The 20,013-nt window shown below is 43.6% G+C and overlaps 1 protein-coding gene across 3 annotated transcripts in view; it reads left to right on the plus strand.

The window, feature by feature from the left end:
* The first annotated feature begins 4,593 nt into the window (after nucleotides 1-4,593).
* Nucleotides 4,594-20,013, plus strand: part of Zeb2 (zinc finger E-box binding homeobox 2) — a 131,407-nt gene continuing 115,987 nt past the window's right edge. The window contains exons 1-2 of one of the 3 annotated variants that reach the window (XM_027937916.3): nucleotides 4,594-4,680; nucleotides 7,280-7,421. In XM_027937916.3, coding sequence (XP_027793717.1) covers nucleotides 7,349-7,421 — 73 coding nt within the window. In that variant the 5' untranslated portion in view covers nucleotides 4,594-4,680; nucleotides 7,280-7,348. Of the gene's footprint in view, nucleotides 4,681-6,321; nucleotides 6,411-7,279; nucleotides 7,422-20,013 lie in introns of those variants that run through there. The other 2 variants (XM_071619198.1, XM_071619199.1) reach the window with 2 other exon arrangements.

A 20,013-nucleotide genomic window follows, 5' to 3' on the forward strand; every position in this document is an offset into this window, starting at 1 on the left:
GGAGGAGGCTTTTCCAGGCACAGCCTTTCTCATGATAATCAGCCCCCAGCATCACCTCCCGGCCGCTGCTGCTCCTTCTCGGAGCGCAGCTTGCGGACCCCGGGGACCGGAAACAGGGCGGCGGGCGGGGAGCAGGCGAGCGAGCCAGGTCAGCTGACCGGGCGGCAGGGCGGGGGTCGTGGGGTTCCAGGGCGGGGACGGGTCTGGGGGAGGGAGAGAGGGAGGGCTAGAGAGGGCCGAACCCCCCCACCCCCCACCCCAGCCCAGCCAACGTGCTCCGCAGCCTGTGCAAACGGGCCTCTCCCAGCGATCAGATCCAGGGACCGAAACTCGGGGCGGGGGAGGGGGACAGAGCGCGCCGAGAATTGGGGACAACAAGCAGACCTGTTTTGCATCAATAAATTAAGATGCTCATTTGGTCCCGAAGTTTGCTGGTTCCTGTCAGTGTAGACGTTGGCAAAAAAAAAAAAAAAAAAAAAAAAAACCCGAAGCTGAGATTTAACCTTTACTTCGAAAAATAAAATAAAATAAAATAAACCCCTCAGCTGGCCACCCTGCTGAGGCCAGGTGACGTGCGAGATTCCACAGCCCGCGGGCCTCGCAGCAGGGATGTTAGGGACAGTCTGAGGTTCTCTGGGTCTCTTTGGTTTTGTTTGAAAGAGCTTCTCAACAGAGATGCTCCCGATCTATTTTTTTTTTCCTTCTTCTTTTTTAATAGACTTTCCCCCTCCTATCCTAGTCTCAACTCCGAATGGATTGGATTGGAGTTTGCACGTGAGAAAACCGTTTGGTTTGTTTAGACCCCTGCAATCCCTCACCCCCTCCCCACACACTCAATCCAGGGGTCCCCCTTATCACCCTTTGCTTGCAACTCTCAAAGAAGTTGCCCACCTCCTGGGTAACAACACGGGGTCGAGATAATTCCTCTAGATGAAGATCAATTTCGTTCCAAAACGAGAAAGGATTCCTTTTTTTATTTTCTCCACATGGTACAAAATAAACAGAATTTGCTTTTAAAAAAATTCATTAGCTGTGGCCAAATACGAATTCCTTCTACAGACTGTGTGTTCAAGGGCAGAAACATTGTACCTCGTCGGGCATCTGGGCCGGCAAGAAGAATGAGGGGTGGAGGGGGAGGTTGTGAAAGTTGAGGAAATTGACAGACTGAGAGGTGAAAGGGGGGACAGCCACCAGGTTCTGGCTTCAGGGAATTGGAAAACAACAGTGCATCCTTCTCACTCTCTGCCTGGGTGGAGGGAATCCTGAGGAAAGCAGTTTGTTCTACCCAAGGAAACACTAAAGAATTATTTTCCCTCTCCAATGTCGATTGCAATATTACTTCACATTTGCATGTATCTGTTGTCTTAATCCCCTTCATCTGCGCTAATCTCGAAGTGGATTATTAATGGGGAAAACAGACCGGTAAGGAGCGATTCATTTGCAAGACTTGTTTTGCTGTGTTAGGAGCTGAAAGCTAGCAACCCCTAGTCCTCTTTCGACTTTTCCCTGTGTCCTGCGTTCCTGTATCCCTCTGATCCCACGATCTCCTTTGTCCCGACCTGGCCTTCGAACTGAAGGAGTGATCCGAACAAATTTATATTCCGGCTTCCTCTGATCCCACTGCCTATGCGTCGGTTGGAATACTTTCTGCCAGATACTTGGGAAGGGGCGTGCCAGTCAGCAGCAATGAGCAACCTAGCCCAGCGCTCAGCCCTGGCGGAGACCTTTCCCGTACCACCATCCATGATCCACCTTGTGGGAATTCCCCCCACCCCGCCCCCCATTTCTCTTTTTACTCCATTTCAAATACTTGCATGTCAGAACTTCTAGTGCTGAATGGTGGGTGCTGCTTGCTTGCCACATGAACGATTACTGAGTCCAGGGTAATCAGATGATTAGGTGTTTTTAGTGGAAATACTTAATAGCCTTTTTCTTAAAAGTCAGATCCTAAGTAACAAGACATTTAATATACATAATAAAGACAAGAGTTTCTTTTTCTTTTTCTTTTTTTTTTTTTTTTTTTTTTTTTTAGCTATTAGATTAGATCCTTTGACCTATAGTTATGCCTGTGACTGTGTCTGGGTTGTAAGCCTTCTTTGGCTACCTAGGCTCCTGGAGAGCAGTATTGCCTGAAATCACTCCTTGCAATGGGCTCCTTCTTTCTCCTGAATGGGAGAGGGATGACTGAAAGGCAAACTTCTATAGAAAGCTGAACTCCAATTTTTTAAAAAAGAAAAAAAGGAGGAGGAAGAAAAATGATAGTGATAAATCTCAAATGAGGAACTTGATAAATCATAGTATAGCTATATAATAGTAAGAGCAATGTAAAGTATAATACTAAGAATGTATCTGATCCATGGTAGAAATCTTTAATTTTTCTTTATTAATATTTTTTTTAGACTGAAGACCTCAAGTGCCTATAGATCTTCGGTACTTTGTCTGTCACAGGGTAAGGAAGAGATTAATTTATCCAACAATTCTCCTTGTGATAAACCCCACTCAAATTAGGAAAGAGGTGAATATGGAACCAACTGTGAAAACCTACTTTCTTACATCCTAAAACAAGATCTGTCTTCATGCTGGGTGGCTATTACCCCCTCTCAGAAAAATAAACATACAAAATACAAAGACGTGTACCTCTGGGAGTGTGGATATGGCAACCTATGTGGTGGCTTTTCCCTCCTTTGAATGCAATTGCCAATGACTCTTGCATTCAAAGTCTTGCTTTAGGCACATATTCAAAGCACAGTTCAAAGCAGTTTATCTTAATATAAGTAAAAGTCTAGTGTTGGATCAGGGTATTATTTGTTTCAGATTTCATCAGACTGAAAACGTGGAAATGCAACATATTTTACAGTATTAAAACAAAAAAAAATGGTGTAAAGCAGCTCACAGGTCCTCTTCACACCTCCACCTTTACCTTCCAAAGGAGCCCAAAGGTTGTGGGACTGGAGGTTTATTTGTGCTCTAAACTTTGAAGTACTTTCACTCTTTAAAAAACAAACAAACAAAAAAACTCATAGTATTTTAAGAAATTGAGACTGAACCATCAGAGGCTAAGAGATTTCTTCCTTTTCCGATAAATGCCTGTGCTCAGCATCCTCAAATTTGACTGTCTTTATTTACTTCTATATTAGTTCCAATTATGTGCAGTGTAAACCAGCTTTTTGATTAACAAAACAGCAGAGCATTGGTTAAGAACACTTAAACTTCAAAAAAAAAAAAAAAAATCCCCTGGGAAGTGGGCTCTGAATTGGTTAATAATGTGCAGTACTTGCTAAATTGCTGACTTCCAGATGTGGAAAATATCTTTCTTGTTTAGGACCTATGTAACCTGATTGGATTACGACAGAAGCGTCACGTTGGAAGCTTTTGAGTGATTATTTAATTAACCATACAGTAGAAAGCTGTATTCTCCAGGAAATCCCTTCCATATTTGCATAACCAATCCCTTCAGAGCAAAGGTGGAGTCTTTTCTTTTTAATTTTACTTTAATTGCAATATCAAAAAACATATACTCCAAAACTTAGACCCCATGCCGTTTAATATCGCGCTCTCCCTTCCCTGCTAAGTTCCTCTGTGGCCTTTCTCCTTTTACCTCCTGTCTCCCTATGCACAGTCCCTCACTTTGTAGTGAGGTCTCGGTGAGATCTAGAGAGATCCAAACACTGGTCAACCCAGCATTCTATGTTAATTTACTTAGAAACCCTTTATTAAAATGTCAAAGTACTTTATGATATCGGGATACAGTGCACAAATTCATCACACACATGCTCGCCCGCGCGCGCGCACACACACACACACACACACACACAAACACGCCCTGAGATGCAGTTCAAATGAAGCTCCCACCCCCACCCCCGTTCTCGCATCTAAAAAAAATAAATAAATAAAATAAGAGGGGAAAAGCAAAGAATTTAGTTTTAGAAACCGGGCCGAGATAGCCACATAACTTGGTGTGCATCTCAAATCTGGTCTTTAGAGGTATCTGTATAAAAGGCGATGTGGATTGAGAACCCGGGGATCTTTCCCTTTAACTTTCGCCCCTTGGAGTTCTCCAGTTCTGTGAATGGTGTGCACCGTTTTCCGCCCTGTACTCTGTAGGATTTAGTGATGAGGATAATGATGCCAAAGGCTTGACGGGGGGGGGGGGGGGGGGCGTGGAGAAGGGAGGGAGGGAGGGAGAGAGGCTAGAGGGAGGGAGAGAGAGGAAGGGAGGGAGGTGGAATTTCATTTCTTCCACTATAAGCGTTTGCGGAGACTTCAAGGTATAATCTATCCCAGATCCTTTCCCAGAGAGAAACTTGGCGATCACGTTTTCACATGATGCTCACGCTCAGGGCGCTTCAATTATCCCTCCCCACAAAGATAGGTGGCGCGTGTTTCAGGGTCTGTCCTCTCTCTCCTACAGAAAAGAAAAAGAAAAAAATGTCATTAGAAGAGGCGTAACACGTCAGTCCGTCCCCAGGTTTGTGTTTCCTGGAGTGGCCGAAAGAGATCAGTTCTAACCTGCTCCGCAGGAATAACGGTCCTGCCTCCCGACACTCTTGGCGAGGTTTTGTACAGTTTGCTCCGGGAGCTGTTTCTTCGCTTCCACCTTTTTCTCCCCCACACTTCGCGGCTTCTTCATGCTTTTTCTTCTCACCATTTCTGGCCAAAACTACAAACAAGACTTCGCAGGTAGGTTTCCCCCCCCCTTTTAAAAACCTTTTATCCTTTTTTTTTTTTTTTTTGGTGTGTTCGTCCCCCATCCTCTTTTTAAAATTTTCTCATTTTGAGTGAAGACGAGAGTCTGAAGTGAGAAGGGGTGCCTGTGGGTAGGAATTTCAGGTGGGCTTAGCTCCTTTATGGCATGCTTTTCCCAAGAGTGGCTTCTTTGCTTTCTCTTGGTCTTTCGCACACTGTCCTTCTTTTTCTCTTCTTTCCTCCCCCAAATATTTTCCCCTGTACCTGTCCATTCAGGTAATAAAAGGTGCCTTTTGCTACCCAGCCTAGGAAAAGTTTTATTGAGAACTATGTGGATGGAATAAAAGCTCATCAAGGGGAGAGGTGCTGCTCTAATTTCACATCTAATTCCAATTCATTATATTCAGCAATTAAAACTTGGCAAATACCTGTTAATAATTATAAAACTTAATCGATACAGACCTACTAAAGTCGGGGACAAGTCTTTCTCTTAGACATGGCAGTCCATCTTCTCCCACCGGAGAAGGCTGTTTTCTAAGCAGAAAGTTGACTGTTTTTGTCTGCTTAGCGAGTTTCATTTCTTTATTTCATTCTTTGTGTGTGTGTATGTGTGTGTGTATGTGTGTGTGTGTGTGTGTGTGTGTGTGTGAAGTAACACCTCACTTCTGTGATTATAAATAAAGAAGTGAAAGTCCTCATGGAACTTGAGTCGTTTACCAAAGTAGTGTGTGTGTGGGGGGGTCACTACAGCTGGGAAGAAAACTACTGTCAGGATATCAGTGTTTAAAATTAAGATAACTTTTGAAATTGTATTTTAAATGGCATAGTAACATAGACATAGATTTAATAGACTCATGCACACACATATTCCATTCCTTACTTAGGCATTGAAAAGTCAAAAGAGAAATAAATAGCAGGAGTTCCCAGAAACAGTGGTTAACCCGCTAACATAAATATGTTTATCTCCCACCTATTATATACTTTTAAATGCTCCCCCTATAATGATGAGGGCAAGATTACTTACTCCAGAGTGAGGATTAATAGTCAGAGATAAAGTTTACAGCACAAATGCCCTCTTCTCCCCCCACACACAAACACCACACACACACACACACACACACACACACACACAAACTAATAAAACTAGCAACTTTATTAAACATACTTATATGCAATCATGTGTAAGTCTCACCATGAATAAGACAGGCCAGCTGTTTCATCCTAGACACTTGTGTGACCATTTTTTTATTTTAGGATTTCCCCTAACAATTTAAATTAATAGAACAGGCAAAAAAAATGATAAAAATGTGTCAAACTTAAAAGTCTTATACTGTGTGTGCTTAGGTAAATTTAAGGTGCTTTCTAAAACATCCACTTCCCCTTCTCTGCTCAAACCCCCACCCCCCCACCCTTCTTAGCAAATGTGTGGAAACTGATACTCACTTTCCAGGTTTTCCGCAAAGCTTCTAGCACAGGAGACAATAGGTGCGGGGCGTGGGACTGAGAGTTCTCGGCAGCAGAGAAAGGGTTAATGGCCCTTGTGTTACAGTTTGCATCTGTTACATCTTTTATAGCCCCCTGTTTAAACTAATCCTGGAGGCACAGCATCTTCCCAACCTCCACCGAGTTTCAGGATTCTACTCTCCTGCCTGCCTCCGATGTTCCCCTTCTCCAAGTTTTGACAGTTTCAGCTGAAAAAATGCAGCGCCTCTCTCGATTTTTAGGTACAAAAGTTTCGAAGCCAGAAAGGATACGATCATTTAGTAGAGCTTAAAAGTACTGCCGTAGCGGTTGGACTTTCTCTTTCCTTTCTTGAGGGGGAAAAAAAAATCTACTGGAACTATTTAAGAGAACCAGTGTGGTGGGGGAGCATGTGTGTGAGTGAGATGGGGGTAAATACTTAAGTAAATATTATCAAAGTGGTGGTGGTGGGGGGCTGTGTCCAAAGAGGCTTATAATTATATTTCTTATTGCCGCATAAAATGGGAAATCTTAATTTGGGGGCGAAGGGTGGGGGGGGGGAGAAAAGAGTGCCTCTATAAACTCCAAAAGGGGAGGGGAGGGGGCGCGGGGTGAGTGGGCTTCCTATAATTACTATTATCAATTTACCAGAGTGTGCTTCATCCAGAGGCTGTTTCGCGTTGTTTGTTTGTTTCTTTCCTCTTGGGAATGGGGGGTGCGGGGGAGATGAGAAAAGATGAGAGCGAAAGGAAGCCTCGCCTCACCCCAAGTTCCCGAGCCGGGCTGAGGACTTTTCGGAGGAAAGGGTCCGCCTAGCCCTGAGTCAAGCAGTCTTACTGTACCGCCGTATGCATTCCCTCATACGGTCAGGAGTTATGACTCATTTTGAAGATGTAATTCTTGTCTCTCTGATCCCCTCGCTAGTGCAACACACCAAACAGTAACAAACACAAAGCGCCTCAGGGCCAAGGCTGGGGGTGGGGGGCGGGGAGGGGGCCGTTGAAGTTTCGCTTTGGCGTTGGGGGGCTCGGATGGGTGCTCACCGGGGCCCTGGCCCGGCTCCCCTGGGCCGCCCGCGCGCGTTTCAATGGGCGCGGGCGATGCCCACATTGTCGCTGTGTTTGGTTGCTAGATCGAGCCTGCGTGCTGCCGAAGCAGGGCGCCGAGTCCATGCGAACTGCCATCTGATCCGCTCTTATCAATGAAGCAGCCGATCATGGCGGATGGCCCCCGGTGCAAGAGGCGCAAACAAGCCAATCCCAGGAGGAAAAACGGTAAGAAGCGGCCCGAACCAAACTTTTCCGGGCCACTCCGCGGCTCGAAACCCAGGGAGAAGGGGGGGAAAGGGAAAAGGAACCGAGGCGGCGGCGGCGGCGCCCGGGGCTCGCGGGCGAGCCTCCCTCCGCGGCCGGCGCCGGAGCCCGGCGCGCGCGGCGTCTGGACTTGGGGGGAGTTGGGGAAGTGCCGGGCAAAGTGAGGGTCGGGCACCGGGAGGCTCCAAGCTCAGGGGTCTGGCAGGGGCCCGTGCCCCCAGCCCCACTAGCCCCTCGCGCCCCAGCCTCCGCCCTCCTTCGCCTCCGCCTCCCGCTCGGTTAGCTCCCGGCCCGCCGGGTCCCTGGCCCGGCAGCTGGAGCGTCCGGCGCGGTCAGGGTGGGGGTTTGGGCGCCAGGTCATGCAAGATCCTGGGGCGGAGGTGAGGGTGGCAGAGGGACTGGGAGGACGGGAGAGGGGACCCGGGGATGTGCCTCAGCAATGCTTAAAGTTTCTTGCCAGAGTCGCCGGGCCGCCTCTCCGAGCGCCAAGTAACGGTCCGCGAGCAGCCCGGCCCGGCCGGGCGCGCCGGGACTCCAGGGTGGGAGGGACTCGGCAGCCCCGCTCGGGATCCGGTGGGGTCGGTGCAGACTAGGGGACCAGTGGCTCCTCTGCCATAGGCTCTGGCCCCCACGCCGGGGGATGAAGGAGTCTCGGGGCTCAGCGAGACTTTACCAGGCAGTTTCTACATGGTCAGGAGGAGCCCGTTATCCAGGCTGAGTCAGAAAAGAGGAAGGAGTAGGGGGTGCGAGGAGACACACAGACCAGAGGTGAGAGTTTAAAGGGAGGGGGTGACAGATTAGTAGGTCCATCTTGGAGAGAGGCTAAGAAAGAAAGGGGGAGTGGGGGAGGGAAGAGAGAGTGAAACGCGGGGGGGGGGGGAGAGAAGGAGAGAGAGAGAGACCCCCTAGGTATTACCCCCAAACAAAATCGTGGGAATAAAAGAGAAAAGTGATTGGCAAGTGCGCGGAAGGCGCCTGGGGGAGGGGAGAGGACTGGGGACTAGAGGGGGTGCCGGCGGGAGCTGACGGAGGATACTGAGTTTAAAAAGAAAAGAAAAAAAAAAAAAAAAAACCAACCCCTCAAAACAAACAAGCTAACCAGCGCCAGCCCAGACTCGGAAAGGAAACTTCTCGCTCCCTTCGCTCTCAGCCAGATCAACCGGCGCTGGGCCGCGTAGACGCTCCCGAATTGGGCGCGGGTCGTAACGCCTGTCCGGCCACCCGCAACCCCAGCCCGCGCCTTGCCGGGACCGCCAGGACCCACTTAGAGGAACTTTCCTCTAGAGAAGACAATTGTGCGCGCCCCTGGCCTGTCCCAATGCTGCGCGGCGCGGAGAGGGGGCAGCTGGGGGCGCAGTGTGGGGTGCTAGAGGAGGAAAAAACACAAAGACGAGAGAATTTTGATTAGAGACAAATGATGTTTCTCTCTCTCTCTCTCTCTCTCTCTCTCTCTCTCTCTCTCTCTCTCTCTCGTGTGTGTGTGTGTGTGTGTGTGTGTCTTTTGCTTGTTGTGGTGGAGGTGTCGAGCCATATGGGGGAGTGACAGAGGAATTTTAGTCAGAAACTGTTCGTTACGTTACCCTGCCTTTCCTCTTTGTGCTGTCTTTGATCTATTTGCTTGGCTTAGTATTACAAAAAACAAGTACAATAATATATTCGAAGCTGTTTCCCCAACATTCAGTTCAGGCTGCCTCTTTTTAAGTGTGTGTGTATGTGTGTGTATTTTAATTTAATCTTTTCTTCACTCTGGTGCCTGGCATTATTTAAGGTGGTCCTTACACAGGAGACTTCCCCTTCTCTATCTCTGGGTAATTTAGTAGACACTAAAATTACACCTAATGTCCCCCTCTCCTCTCTTGTGTTTCCTCTGTTCCTTTTATTAAATGTTGGTTATTGATTTTCTAAAATCAATGTCTGTTGTGGGGCTTTTTTCCCCCTCTTACAAGTATCTAAAGCACGTTGCTGATCAACTGGATAACAAAAGCTTTGTGTCAAGGAGGCTTTTTTTTTCTTATGTTAAATAGTCTTTTTTTTTTTTTTGAGAGAGAGAGAGAGAGACAGAGGAGAGAGAGAGAGAGAGAGAGAGAGAGAGAGAGGAATGAGATTTAAAGCAAGGCTCCCAGAAGTGTTCTTTTGCAAGGAAGACTATTTAAAGTGTTTGTTTCTTCTTGCCTTCCTCCTTCCAACCCTTTCAGGATTTTGCCACCGGTGACCAGCCTTGCCCCAGCAGTGAGGTCAGGCCACAACCCAGTTCTGTGAAAAGAGTGGGATCCTGGCTTCCTGGGAACCCCTGGGGTGCTAGCTGAGAGGGAGTCCCTGGGGCGGAGCGGGAGTTGCAGGTGGAATGGAGCACCAGGAAGGTGCACAGTCATGACATGGCAACCATTTCCCCTACGCCTAGCCACCAATTTGGAAGAAGCCTCCGCACTCCGAGGTGGAAAGTTGAATTGCACATTTTAAGGCATTTAGCTCAGACCCTGCACACTTAACATCAAATCTTTCTATTGCTTACAGCTTCTGTAACTTTGACTGTTACCTGTCCTTTTTTTTCCCAAATAATCTGTGAGAAAACATGCTGTAAATTGGTTGCTTGTCAATGTTTTCAGTTGGGTTTAATCTGACTGAGCAATGTCCTGGTTTTGAGAAGCAGGTAGAAGAGCCCCCCTTCCCCGTTTTTCATTTTCTTTCTCATCAAACACGTATCCAATGCCTTTTCCTTTGGGAATTGCCAGGATTTATCTGAACTGAGTGGATTTTTCTTCTTTCCTGGATTCATGGAAAAGATGTCACTTTTCAGCTTGTGTCTTTGCTGATAACACTAAATATGATGATGCTTATCAACATCATATAGAAATTCCTGGAAAGGAATAATGGCAATAATAATCATAGAAATAGAAGCTGCAAGAAAAATAAAAAGATGGACATCCAAGAACCTAGAATGGCACTTTATATAATTTTAATGAAGTCAACAGTGAATATATGGACTAAGGCATCAAGGAGATAAAATGTGTAAAGCAGTGGGTATTTTTGAGAGGCTGGTCAAGATCGTTGGTTAGAAGACAATGAAGTGTACAATTATTAAACAGAAAAGGAGAAAAAAAGCAGTTTGAGGAAAATAAATGTACAAAGACAGAAACAAGAATCTATAACCCAACCTTCCAGATTCTCAGGCTAGCAAGATGCCTGGCAAAGACAGTGCCAGGGCCAAGCTAACACAGAGCCGACAGTCAGTCCTCTTTCTCCCACATGGAAAGGAGGAACCACCTTCCCAGAAACTAAGATGTGCTGGAGGAAAGGGAGAGTGGGGCGAGGGGGGAAGGAGGCAAAAATTGAGCTCCCCGCAGACAAGAATGTGTGTCGTTTCAAGAAAGTTCAGTCAGATGATCCTCAGTCGCCTGACTCACTTTGTAACACTTTCACTAAAGCTGGAGGGGAGGGGGAAAACCCAGCCCCCCCTTTTATTCCCCTGATTATACCCCCACTATCTCCAGGTAGCCTTGGAGTCAGGAATGAGCACTAGGAACAGGAGATACCTGGTTGCTGCCTGTCATTGGCGCAGCCCGAGTGTGACTTGCAAAGTTTGTTGCTTTTGCCACTGGTTCGGGCAGCAGGTCCTAGGATGCTCCAGCTTCCCTCCTGCCTCCTGCAGAGCCTGGGAAGAGGGGCCTGCCTCCCCAGCCTCTTGCCTTCCAGCATCAGCCTCTGAAAAATCTATCACACACTTGCACTGTATAACAAAATATCAAATCTGGAAACTGCTTATTTCAGAGAAGGGATTGAAGTTGTCTTTTAAGGGAAAACTGAATTAGAAGAAAAGGGAAATGGAAGAAGGAAAGAAAAAAGTTACAGTTGATTTTTCTCCAAAGTTTCTGCTAATGGATTGGGGACTATGTAGGGAAGTGTAGAACCTTTTCCAAACACCTTTAGTCTCTGATTTTCAGGTGGTAGAGAGAAGGATCCAGTTGAATGTTGTCAGAACTTTAGATCCTACAATAGAAACAATCAGACAAGCAGACATGTTTAAAATAAACCCTCGCTTCTTACTACCTCCTTAAAGGGAGTGGAGGTGCTGGTAGTGATGCTTAGAGGGAATAAGAGACAGAAAAGTTGTCCCCATTTCAGAGATGCCTAAATGGAAAGAAAAGGAAATACAGTCTACCCCTTCTTCTTCTGAATGAGACTCCCAGCTCTCCTCCTGAGAGAAGTTGGAGTGGACATCGGAGACTAGAGCAGTACACATTAAGCAGGGAAGTTTCCTCGGACTCAGTCGGTCACAGACTTGGTTATCTTTGCAAGTGTGGAGATCTTTGGCAAGCTTTCTTCATAAAGTTGATGAGCTTGTTGGGAGCCGGTTTTACTGATTCTGAAAGCACTCAGGCACTTTTTGTGGCAGGTACCAATTCTGAGGGCATTCCAAAGATATCCATCTCCATCCTATTCTCGCTGTGCAGATCTTCTTCAAGTTTTGTCAGGCTGCACACATACAAAGCTGGGGGCTATGTATCTAGACTGATCTATTTGTTTTATTTCAATTTGGGAAAACTAAGTCAATTTGGTTAGAAACGCCTTGCTTAGAATCAGAGCCAGTAACCAGCCTGGTGGCATCCTTAGTGTGATGGTCCACCAGAGATAAGGGTAGGTAAGGGTTTTAAACTTCAGTGGTAAGGGTAGGTAAGGGTTTTAAACTTCACTGTTTCTCTGTTGTCCAAATTAAAAACAAATTTATGCCTTTCAGCATTTATTTTCAAATATGGTTAAATCCAAGACTAAAGTTACTTACTAAAACACTCTGTAATAGGTTTTACAATGCTTCCTGTTCTTTCTTAATTTGCTTAAAGAAAATTTCAAGAGGTTTTCAAAGACCCTTATGTCATATTAAGAATATTCCCTGGGAAAAAAATGTGTGTCTCCCTTGAAGGTAGGAAAGGAGAGCATTGCTTGCTATCTAGCAGTGCTGTGTTTATTCCAAGATGTGGGGGATTCTTTTCCTTACAACAGTTTTTGTCATCTGCATTCTTCCAAGGCTTTTAAGGTGCATTTTCTTCTGTGTGAAAGGGGATTCTTTGTCCTTTTCCTCTCCAGAACCGTGGCTTCCCAAGGTAGACACTATTTTGTGCCTGTCACAGAGAGAGGGAGTGCAGGTTTGCAATGCTCACAGACAATTGATTGTCTGCCCTAATGTGTTTCATTTACATGTTTATAACGTCAATGGTGCTGGGGTGTCCACTGTACCATTCATTCCCGCATTCCCACAAGGGGGCAATTGTCTGAATGGCCAAGTCAGACACCTTTTTGATTGCTCTTTGGTTGTCTTTTTAGAGCAAGGAGATAAAGGAGGAAAATCTGTGATGCAGAAACACTAGTTGAAAATATACAGAATTAAATGTCACTACAAAAAGCAGATGTTAACATAAGCCCAAATATGCTTTTTAGCCAAAATATGAAGGTTGAAAAATATAATTCAGAGCAGAGGGAACGATGATTTAAAACCAATAATATAGCCATGCTTCCTCCTTTCTTTCTTTTCCGTCTTTAGCAATCAGAAGATGAAATGGGATTTTTCCTTTTCATTTTTAAGCCTTGAAACATCCAGGAACCTCCTTGTTATTTGTATGTTTGCTGTGATTTGTGAATTTGTATATATTTATATAGCCTTGTTTATGCCAACAGCATCAACTTACCACTTGGAGAATCTATTGAATGACTATTTGGGATGCGGGGAGTGTAAACTTTTAAAAAGTAAGATCCAAGTATTTCTTCATCAAGCATTTTTTTAGAGGAAAATGATAATAATTTGAAGGCTCTATGAAAGCCTTTGCCTTAATAGCTATGTGCCAAATACTTTTATCTTGGGTGACAGTTGTGTCAGAGTGAAAGCTCTCAAGAAAAGTGTAACTAGTAGTTACAAAGTAAATAAAGGATTTCGTATTAAGGTGTTCTGTGCTTTTTTATGTTATGGTGTGTGAGTGTGTGTATGTGTGTGTGTGTTGCTGTCTTGTTTCTTCTCAGGGAGGTGGGAGAAAAAGCCATCATGCATGTGTCTTGGCTTTTCCTTTCAGTTCTTCCCTACATATTATGCATATATGTAGCCCACATGAATACACCTGCTTTTAGGAGAGAGAGAGAGAGAGAGAAAAAAAAAAAAAACAGATTTCACAGCTCAGATGGTGCCTTGCTGGTTCATTTAGGTAATACAGTTATTAGAAGTTGGTCTGGTTTTGTGTGTGGTCCATGAAGAGAGAAAATACTAACTCCTGTGTCATGTGGTGGGAAGTAAATGGGGTGGGGGGAGACTTTTATAATTTTGTAGTAAATTAGGGAGAAAAAAAAATCTCCAGTCTGTGAAAAGATTTTTGCCTCTCCGGGAAGACGCACACAGTAGCTGCACCGTTAGCTGGACCCCTGACACGGCGGTCTTTTGAATGCCTTAGGTATGATTTCACTTTCGCTCACATCAATGCTGACCTGAATGCCTTTCATATCTGATCCGCTGTGTCTCTCCCAGTAAACATCCCCTGAGGGGAGAACAAAGAAAGGAGCTCTTCTTCTTCTTAATCACAATTCAGCCCTTTCACCGCCGGCAGGCTCCATTTGCATTCTGCCACAGACAGCCAAGATGAAAAGAAAGAGAGGAGAGAGAGAGAGAGAGAGAGAGAGAGAGAGAGAGAGAGAGAGAGAGAGAGAGAGAGAGAGAGAAGAGAGAGAGAGGAAAAGAGAGGAAGAGGATAGTAGCTGAGTAAAATAACTTAGGTGTTTGTGGCTGTTTGTTGGGCTTCCCCTAGTTACCAGCCTTATATAGTTGATGCTCCACCAGGCCCTGTCCCTCCTGACAGGCATATAGTGTTACAAGATGGCATGTCTGTACTATTCATGGCCACCCGCTCAACACTTGAGGTAAAAAAGTGTCAGAGAGGAATTGAATTCTACCCTAGCAGCCTGTTAGATTTGGGATTTGGGGTCAGGTGTGTGGACTTCCTGCCCTTGAATGCTGCCTAGGATTTGGCTTTAATTACTATCATTGTTTACCCTGAGACCTGGGAGGTAAGGACTCTGGGGGGTGGGAGGGAAGGGGCAAAGTAGAGCCTGGGCCCCTGGTCTGGCTTCAGTGATGGGTGCTCACACCCAGCCTGAACACAGTGATAAATCCTCAGGAAAACTGGAAAAGACTTTCCCATTTCTCCACCCCCCCCCCCCGACTTTTTATGATAATTCATATTTTCAAATGAAAGGGGAAAAAAGCCAAGAAAGAAACTCTCAAATGAGCCAAAAAGGAGGAAAAAAAAATCTCTGAAAAGAATTTTAGGGGGAAAAGTTGTTCTATTTTAAAAAGCTTTGAGGGCTGTAAAGTGCCACGTTTTTCACACCTTCTCCATACTTTTTTTTTCAGATTTTTTTAGTATGTTTAACATTTGTGAGATGACAGCCTTTTTGTATCTCAAACTGGATGCTTCAAGATTTGTAGGGAGGGGTTGGTGGTATTCACGTTTTCCAGAGAGAAAGTTTGTGCCTAAAGGGCTCCTTCTTACTGGGAATTGTTTAAGCCCTTGCAGGCGGACCTGTCAGGTTTTGCTGTGTTATTTGCCTCCCTTTTCAACATGCACAAGTAACATGCAGTTAGTGGTACTGCAGCAAGACCACGGCAAGAGCAGGAACCTCTCGTGACAACTTTTCATCTGCATTATCATGCTCCTAAACTGTCTTGTCTTTCTCCCCCACCCTTCTGAAACCACTTCGAAGATACGAACAGTTTTTCTTCAACAATTAGATTAAGCACACAACACACACACACACACACACACACACACACACTCAGTCACTCACTTTGGAAACTACAATATCTCCAAACAGCAGAGTGAATTATTTGAAACGGTGCCTTTTCCAATAGGCATTATGGCATATTTCACTTATAAGAGCAAAACTAATGGATATATTAGCAGTTGTACATGAACATGTGACACAGATTCCTGAATTTTTTTTCTTTTTCCCAGAAGATTTACAGAATTTACAAAAAGAGATTATCCCTACACCTTCCACCCCTCCTACCCACCCCCATGACCCAAGCAATGAAGGATTTAGGCAGATTTACTTCAGTAAACACCTTTGGACACTTGGGGAGAAAGTGGGAGTCTGTTTGCAAAAGGAGGCTTTTGTTAAGTGAGGTACAGGATAATGCTTTACTAGGCAGCTGTGATATTAACCTACCCAGCAATGCGGGAACACTCCTTAACTCTTTGAGTGCCTGGCCCTTTGCACTTAGCAGATGAAATTCTGGCTCTCCAAAGACACTCAGAATTCTGGCTCTAGCAGTTTATTATTCAGACAAGTCTTGTAGACATGAAAACTGTTCAAGCTTTTAAAACAATGTGGTTTAATTAGATGAGGTGGACTTACATTGCTCATAAGCCCTCCAAATGGTGGTTTATAATTGGCAAGAAAAAAAAAGATAGAAAAAAGGAATCAAAGCAGCACATTAAAAATTCCAGGAAATATCTTTAGAAAAGCTATTTTCATTTCTAGCTTTTAAAATATTAGACTTCGGTCGCTAGAGGGAATGAAGCAGCTGGGGCCTCTCTCCTTACTGTGAAAGACACCAGAAGTTTGTGATGAGGAAAGGGGCTTCAACTCAAGAAGCTGTAGGAGGCCAATTCGGACAGTGACATTATCTCAGCCTCTGCATCTTTCCGAGGGGGAAGTCTTGCCTATCTGTCAGAGCTTGGGAGGTCATGTGGACCTCCGAGTCAGGGCTTCAAGCTGGCCGTTACCAACTTGAGAGTTTCCAAAGCAAGCAGAGCAGGTTTTATGAGGAAGGAGTTAATGGTTATTTTTTGCTGGGCACAAGAATAACTTTACAGGTGTTGCATTTGGGCTTAAATAAGATTGCCTTATTTAGTTTCGAAAAAGAGTGTAGGTGTCAACGTTCGAGCAGCCATAAATGTGTGAGAAAGTAAAGGGTATGAGACATGACAGAATTAAAGGTGTTTGCTATGTTGTTACACCGTGTGTCAGGCTGCAAGCTCCCTTTGTCACAGCCTCCTGGTGATTTGACAGCGCGGATCTACTTCCCTTCTAGGTGAGACAGCATTTTTTAACTGGAGTTATAAAAACGGTACACCCTTTGCATTGCACCCTGCCTCCCAGATCCTTGAATCCTATCTGAACGCATCTTGCCCTGAGACACAATGAACAAACGCTCGTACACAAGGGGGCTATGGGCTTGGGGGCCCGGGCAGCGCCAGCATCACAGTAGCTGGCATTGACTGTTGTTTGGCAAGAAGGTCCTCTGCCAAATCATCCAATAATTAAGTTTTATGTTATTTGTATGAACGACCAAGCATGCAGTATTCCTTTTCAAATCAAAGGGAGGCTTAAAATTACTTTTTGAACACTTTCAGACCATGGTCAGGTCACAGTTTGGGGGCTGAATTAAAATGATCTCATTCATGATCTAATTGAGGTTGGCAAAACCTTAGCAGTAGCAGGAGTACATAAATATAAATCAAAGACCAAAATTTAGCAAATCATATCATTTGCTAGAAATCTGCTCATGAATTATTCTCCAATTGCCAACCCAGAAGTTAAACTTTGTCTCCCCTCAGCAACAGTAACTGTGCATATTTTTTCAAGCTTCTGACAGGAAAGTTAGAGGAGCTGAAGAGAGAAAGGAGAAGGAAGATGATCAGTGTCTCATCAGATATTGTGTGTTTGTGACCCAAGAAAGTATGAGAGCTGATAAAGTCATGCACATTTATAGTGAGTACTGCAGTCTTGGTTAGAAATTAATGGGGGCTTTAACAAACTAGACTCAGAAAAGCCAGGAGCTTAGACCAAAAAAAAAAAAAAAAAAGAGGTGTAAGGGGAGAAAAGATTTCAAGAAGGACCTGATTGAACTTTGCTTTCATTTTTCAATTGAGGAATGTAATCATCATAATGATTCATGATTATTTACAAATTTAGTTCCACTGCTGAGCTGAGTTGAAGGATTGAAATCTGAAGGTCTTGTTAGAATTAGAAGACAAATACAGAACTGTCAGTATATGTCTTGAAGTTACTTTTTTTTACTTTTCTTTTTAAAAGCATTCCTATAAACTTAATACTCCAGATAACTTTCCCTATAATCTATGGTATTCATTTTCATATTCAATGGTATTTAATCCATTTTTAAAAGTTGTTCTTCATTTTTATTTTTTATAGTATGCTATTTCAAACTAAACCCACACACTCCCTATTATGAACTTGAAGAAGGTGTAATTCTTAACTTGAATTTTTTGAAGTTCAATTACACTCAAATGAAGATATTCTTTCAATCAAACAATAAACACACAATTGGTTAGTTTAGCCAACTTTATTTATCACAAGCACAGAAATACAATGGTGTATTTTTAAATCTTCAGGATACAGTGACATTTAAAATAATCTCAGGTGTTAGAGGTAAATGATCACATTCTTTTGAGGATAGGTATCTCATTAATGATTTCTCATAACAAAGAGACAAAATATTTTGTACATTAAAGACTGTAATGGCCTCCTCTATAATAGTTAATATGGTTCATATGACAACATAGAGATTTTTGATCCCGTATGCTACTACATATTTCTTTTTATAACTAACTCTAAGAAAGGTGCTCCTGACAAGGAAATAGCCACCCCCTCCTCAAAACAAGAAGTGATCAATAACAGATCAACAAATTAAAATATGTTCTATACACATCTTATTTTTTCCCCTCAAATGAGTAAATTTCAAGGAATGTAGTACCCACTTAATGCATATATGTAGCATGTAGCTTTCACTGTTTCTTAGTTTAAGTGGTATTTATATTATCTTTTATATCCAAGTAACTGTAATCAAAGAAACTTTGCAATTTGCCTGTTCTTGGAAGTACCTAAGTTTCTATTTTAGACACCAAGCACATCAATGGAAGTGTTTCACATCATGAGATTTCTCAGTTTTAAGAGGTGAGGTTTACATAAAAAGAACTCAGTAAGCTGTGTTTTCATAATAAATAGACCCATTAAGAGGGAACTATCTCTAAGCAAAGTGGTCGTCCTCTAAGATTCCCCATCACCTTTGCTCTGTAGATGGGAATTTGAAAACTAAATACAGCACATACGCACACACTCTCACATGTACACAGACACAAATGCATCCTGGGACCCAAACTCTGGTATTCTTTCTCTTTAACTTTCACTTCATATTTCTAGCTTATGAATGAAATACATTTAAACACAAATAGTAGAGGTGAAAAATTAATGTAGACTCTTGTTTAAGATTTATCATAGGTGGGAAAAGTGTTCTCTATGCCACTTGACTTTTACAAAACTTACTTGTACCTATTAATCTGAGGTTTAAGTGTATTATTTAGGATAAATTGCTAGCTTTGTGCTTTTAAACTGTTTTCTTTTAGTACTACCAACCTTAATACAGATTATCCTAAATTGATTGCAAATTATTATGGTTTTTAAAACAGCATTCTGAAGTCCTGAATAAAGATGGTATTTTAAAGTAGTGTTTACAATATTTATAAGAAAAAAAAGGGAGGGGGGTTTAAAACTATACTGAACACTTAGAAATATGTGGATTTTATACTTGTGCAGATAAAGTGTGAGGAGGCCTTGTCCTGTGAAACCAAGACCACAAATGATACGTGTCAGTAGGCTCTTTGATAGGGCTTCTGGCCACAGTGTTTTTGTGCTGTCAAACTGCTATGTTGAACAAACACCTCCTCTGGGACACAGTGATAAATGCAGAGACAGGCTGGCTTCAACCAGTCTTAGCAACCTCCTCAACCACACCCCCCTCTCCTAGGCTCACCTCCCACCATCTAACCACTTCCCACCTGCCTGGGGCCCCTTACCTGAAATTGATATTTTTTGGAGAATTGCCCAGGGTTTTTCAAGGTGTCAGTGGTGAGTAATAATTGAGACTCCCCAAATCTTATGAATCAGTATTCTGGAACTGCAGGCAAAGTCCTTTTTCTGGCAGGCTTTATCTAGTCTTTTTAAATGGAACTGGACTGAGCTTCTAAACTTTTGCCAACTTGAACTTTTTCCACCTTTACTTAATCATTTGAAAACTGCTTGCTTTCCTCGTCTTTCCCCTAGTCACTTGAGTTTTATTTTCTAATGTTCAAGCAATTACATTGTGCAACACAAAACAAAATTTTGCCTTAAAAAATCTGAACACGATTACCTTCTACTTTCTCCTTTCCAGCATTCTTTTAGGGCTAACACTTCAGATGTATAGTCAACTGATATTTTTTTTTCTTCTGTGTCTTGAAGCCATTATTCTCTGACTAAAACCTGTTTACTGGTGCCTTTGTGTGTGCATTTTTCCCCCTGACATTAAATGAATTTCCATCTTCTACTTCTGCAATCTCTAAGAAATAGATAAACCATTATATTTTTTTCCCTGCTCGTATTTTAAAGTGGTGATCCTGACAGCAGGACGATTATTGCACTTTATGTTTTAGTGGATGTTTGCTGTTGCTAGTTACAGCAACACTTATCATAAGACAGCAAGAAAAGAGTAGTCCCTGGTAATTAAAGTAATGAAATA

This window comes from Marmota flaviventris, chromosome 11, assembly GCF_047511675.1.
Source record: "Marmota flaviventris isolate mMarFla1 chromosome 11, mMarFla1.hap1, whole genome shotgun sequence".
Classification (NCBI taxonomy): Eukaryota; Metazoa; Chordata; class Mammalia; order Rodentia; family Sciuridae; genus Marmota; species Marmota flaviventris.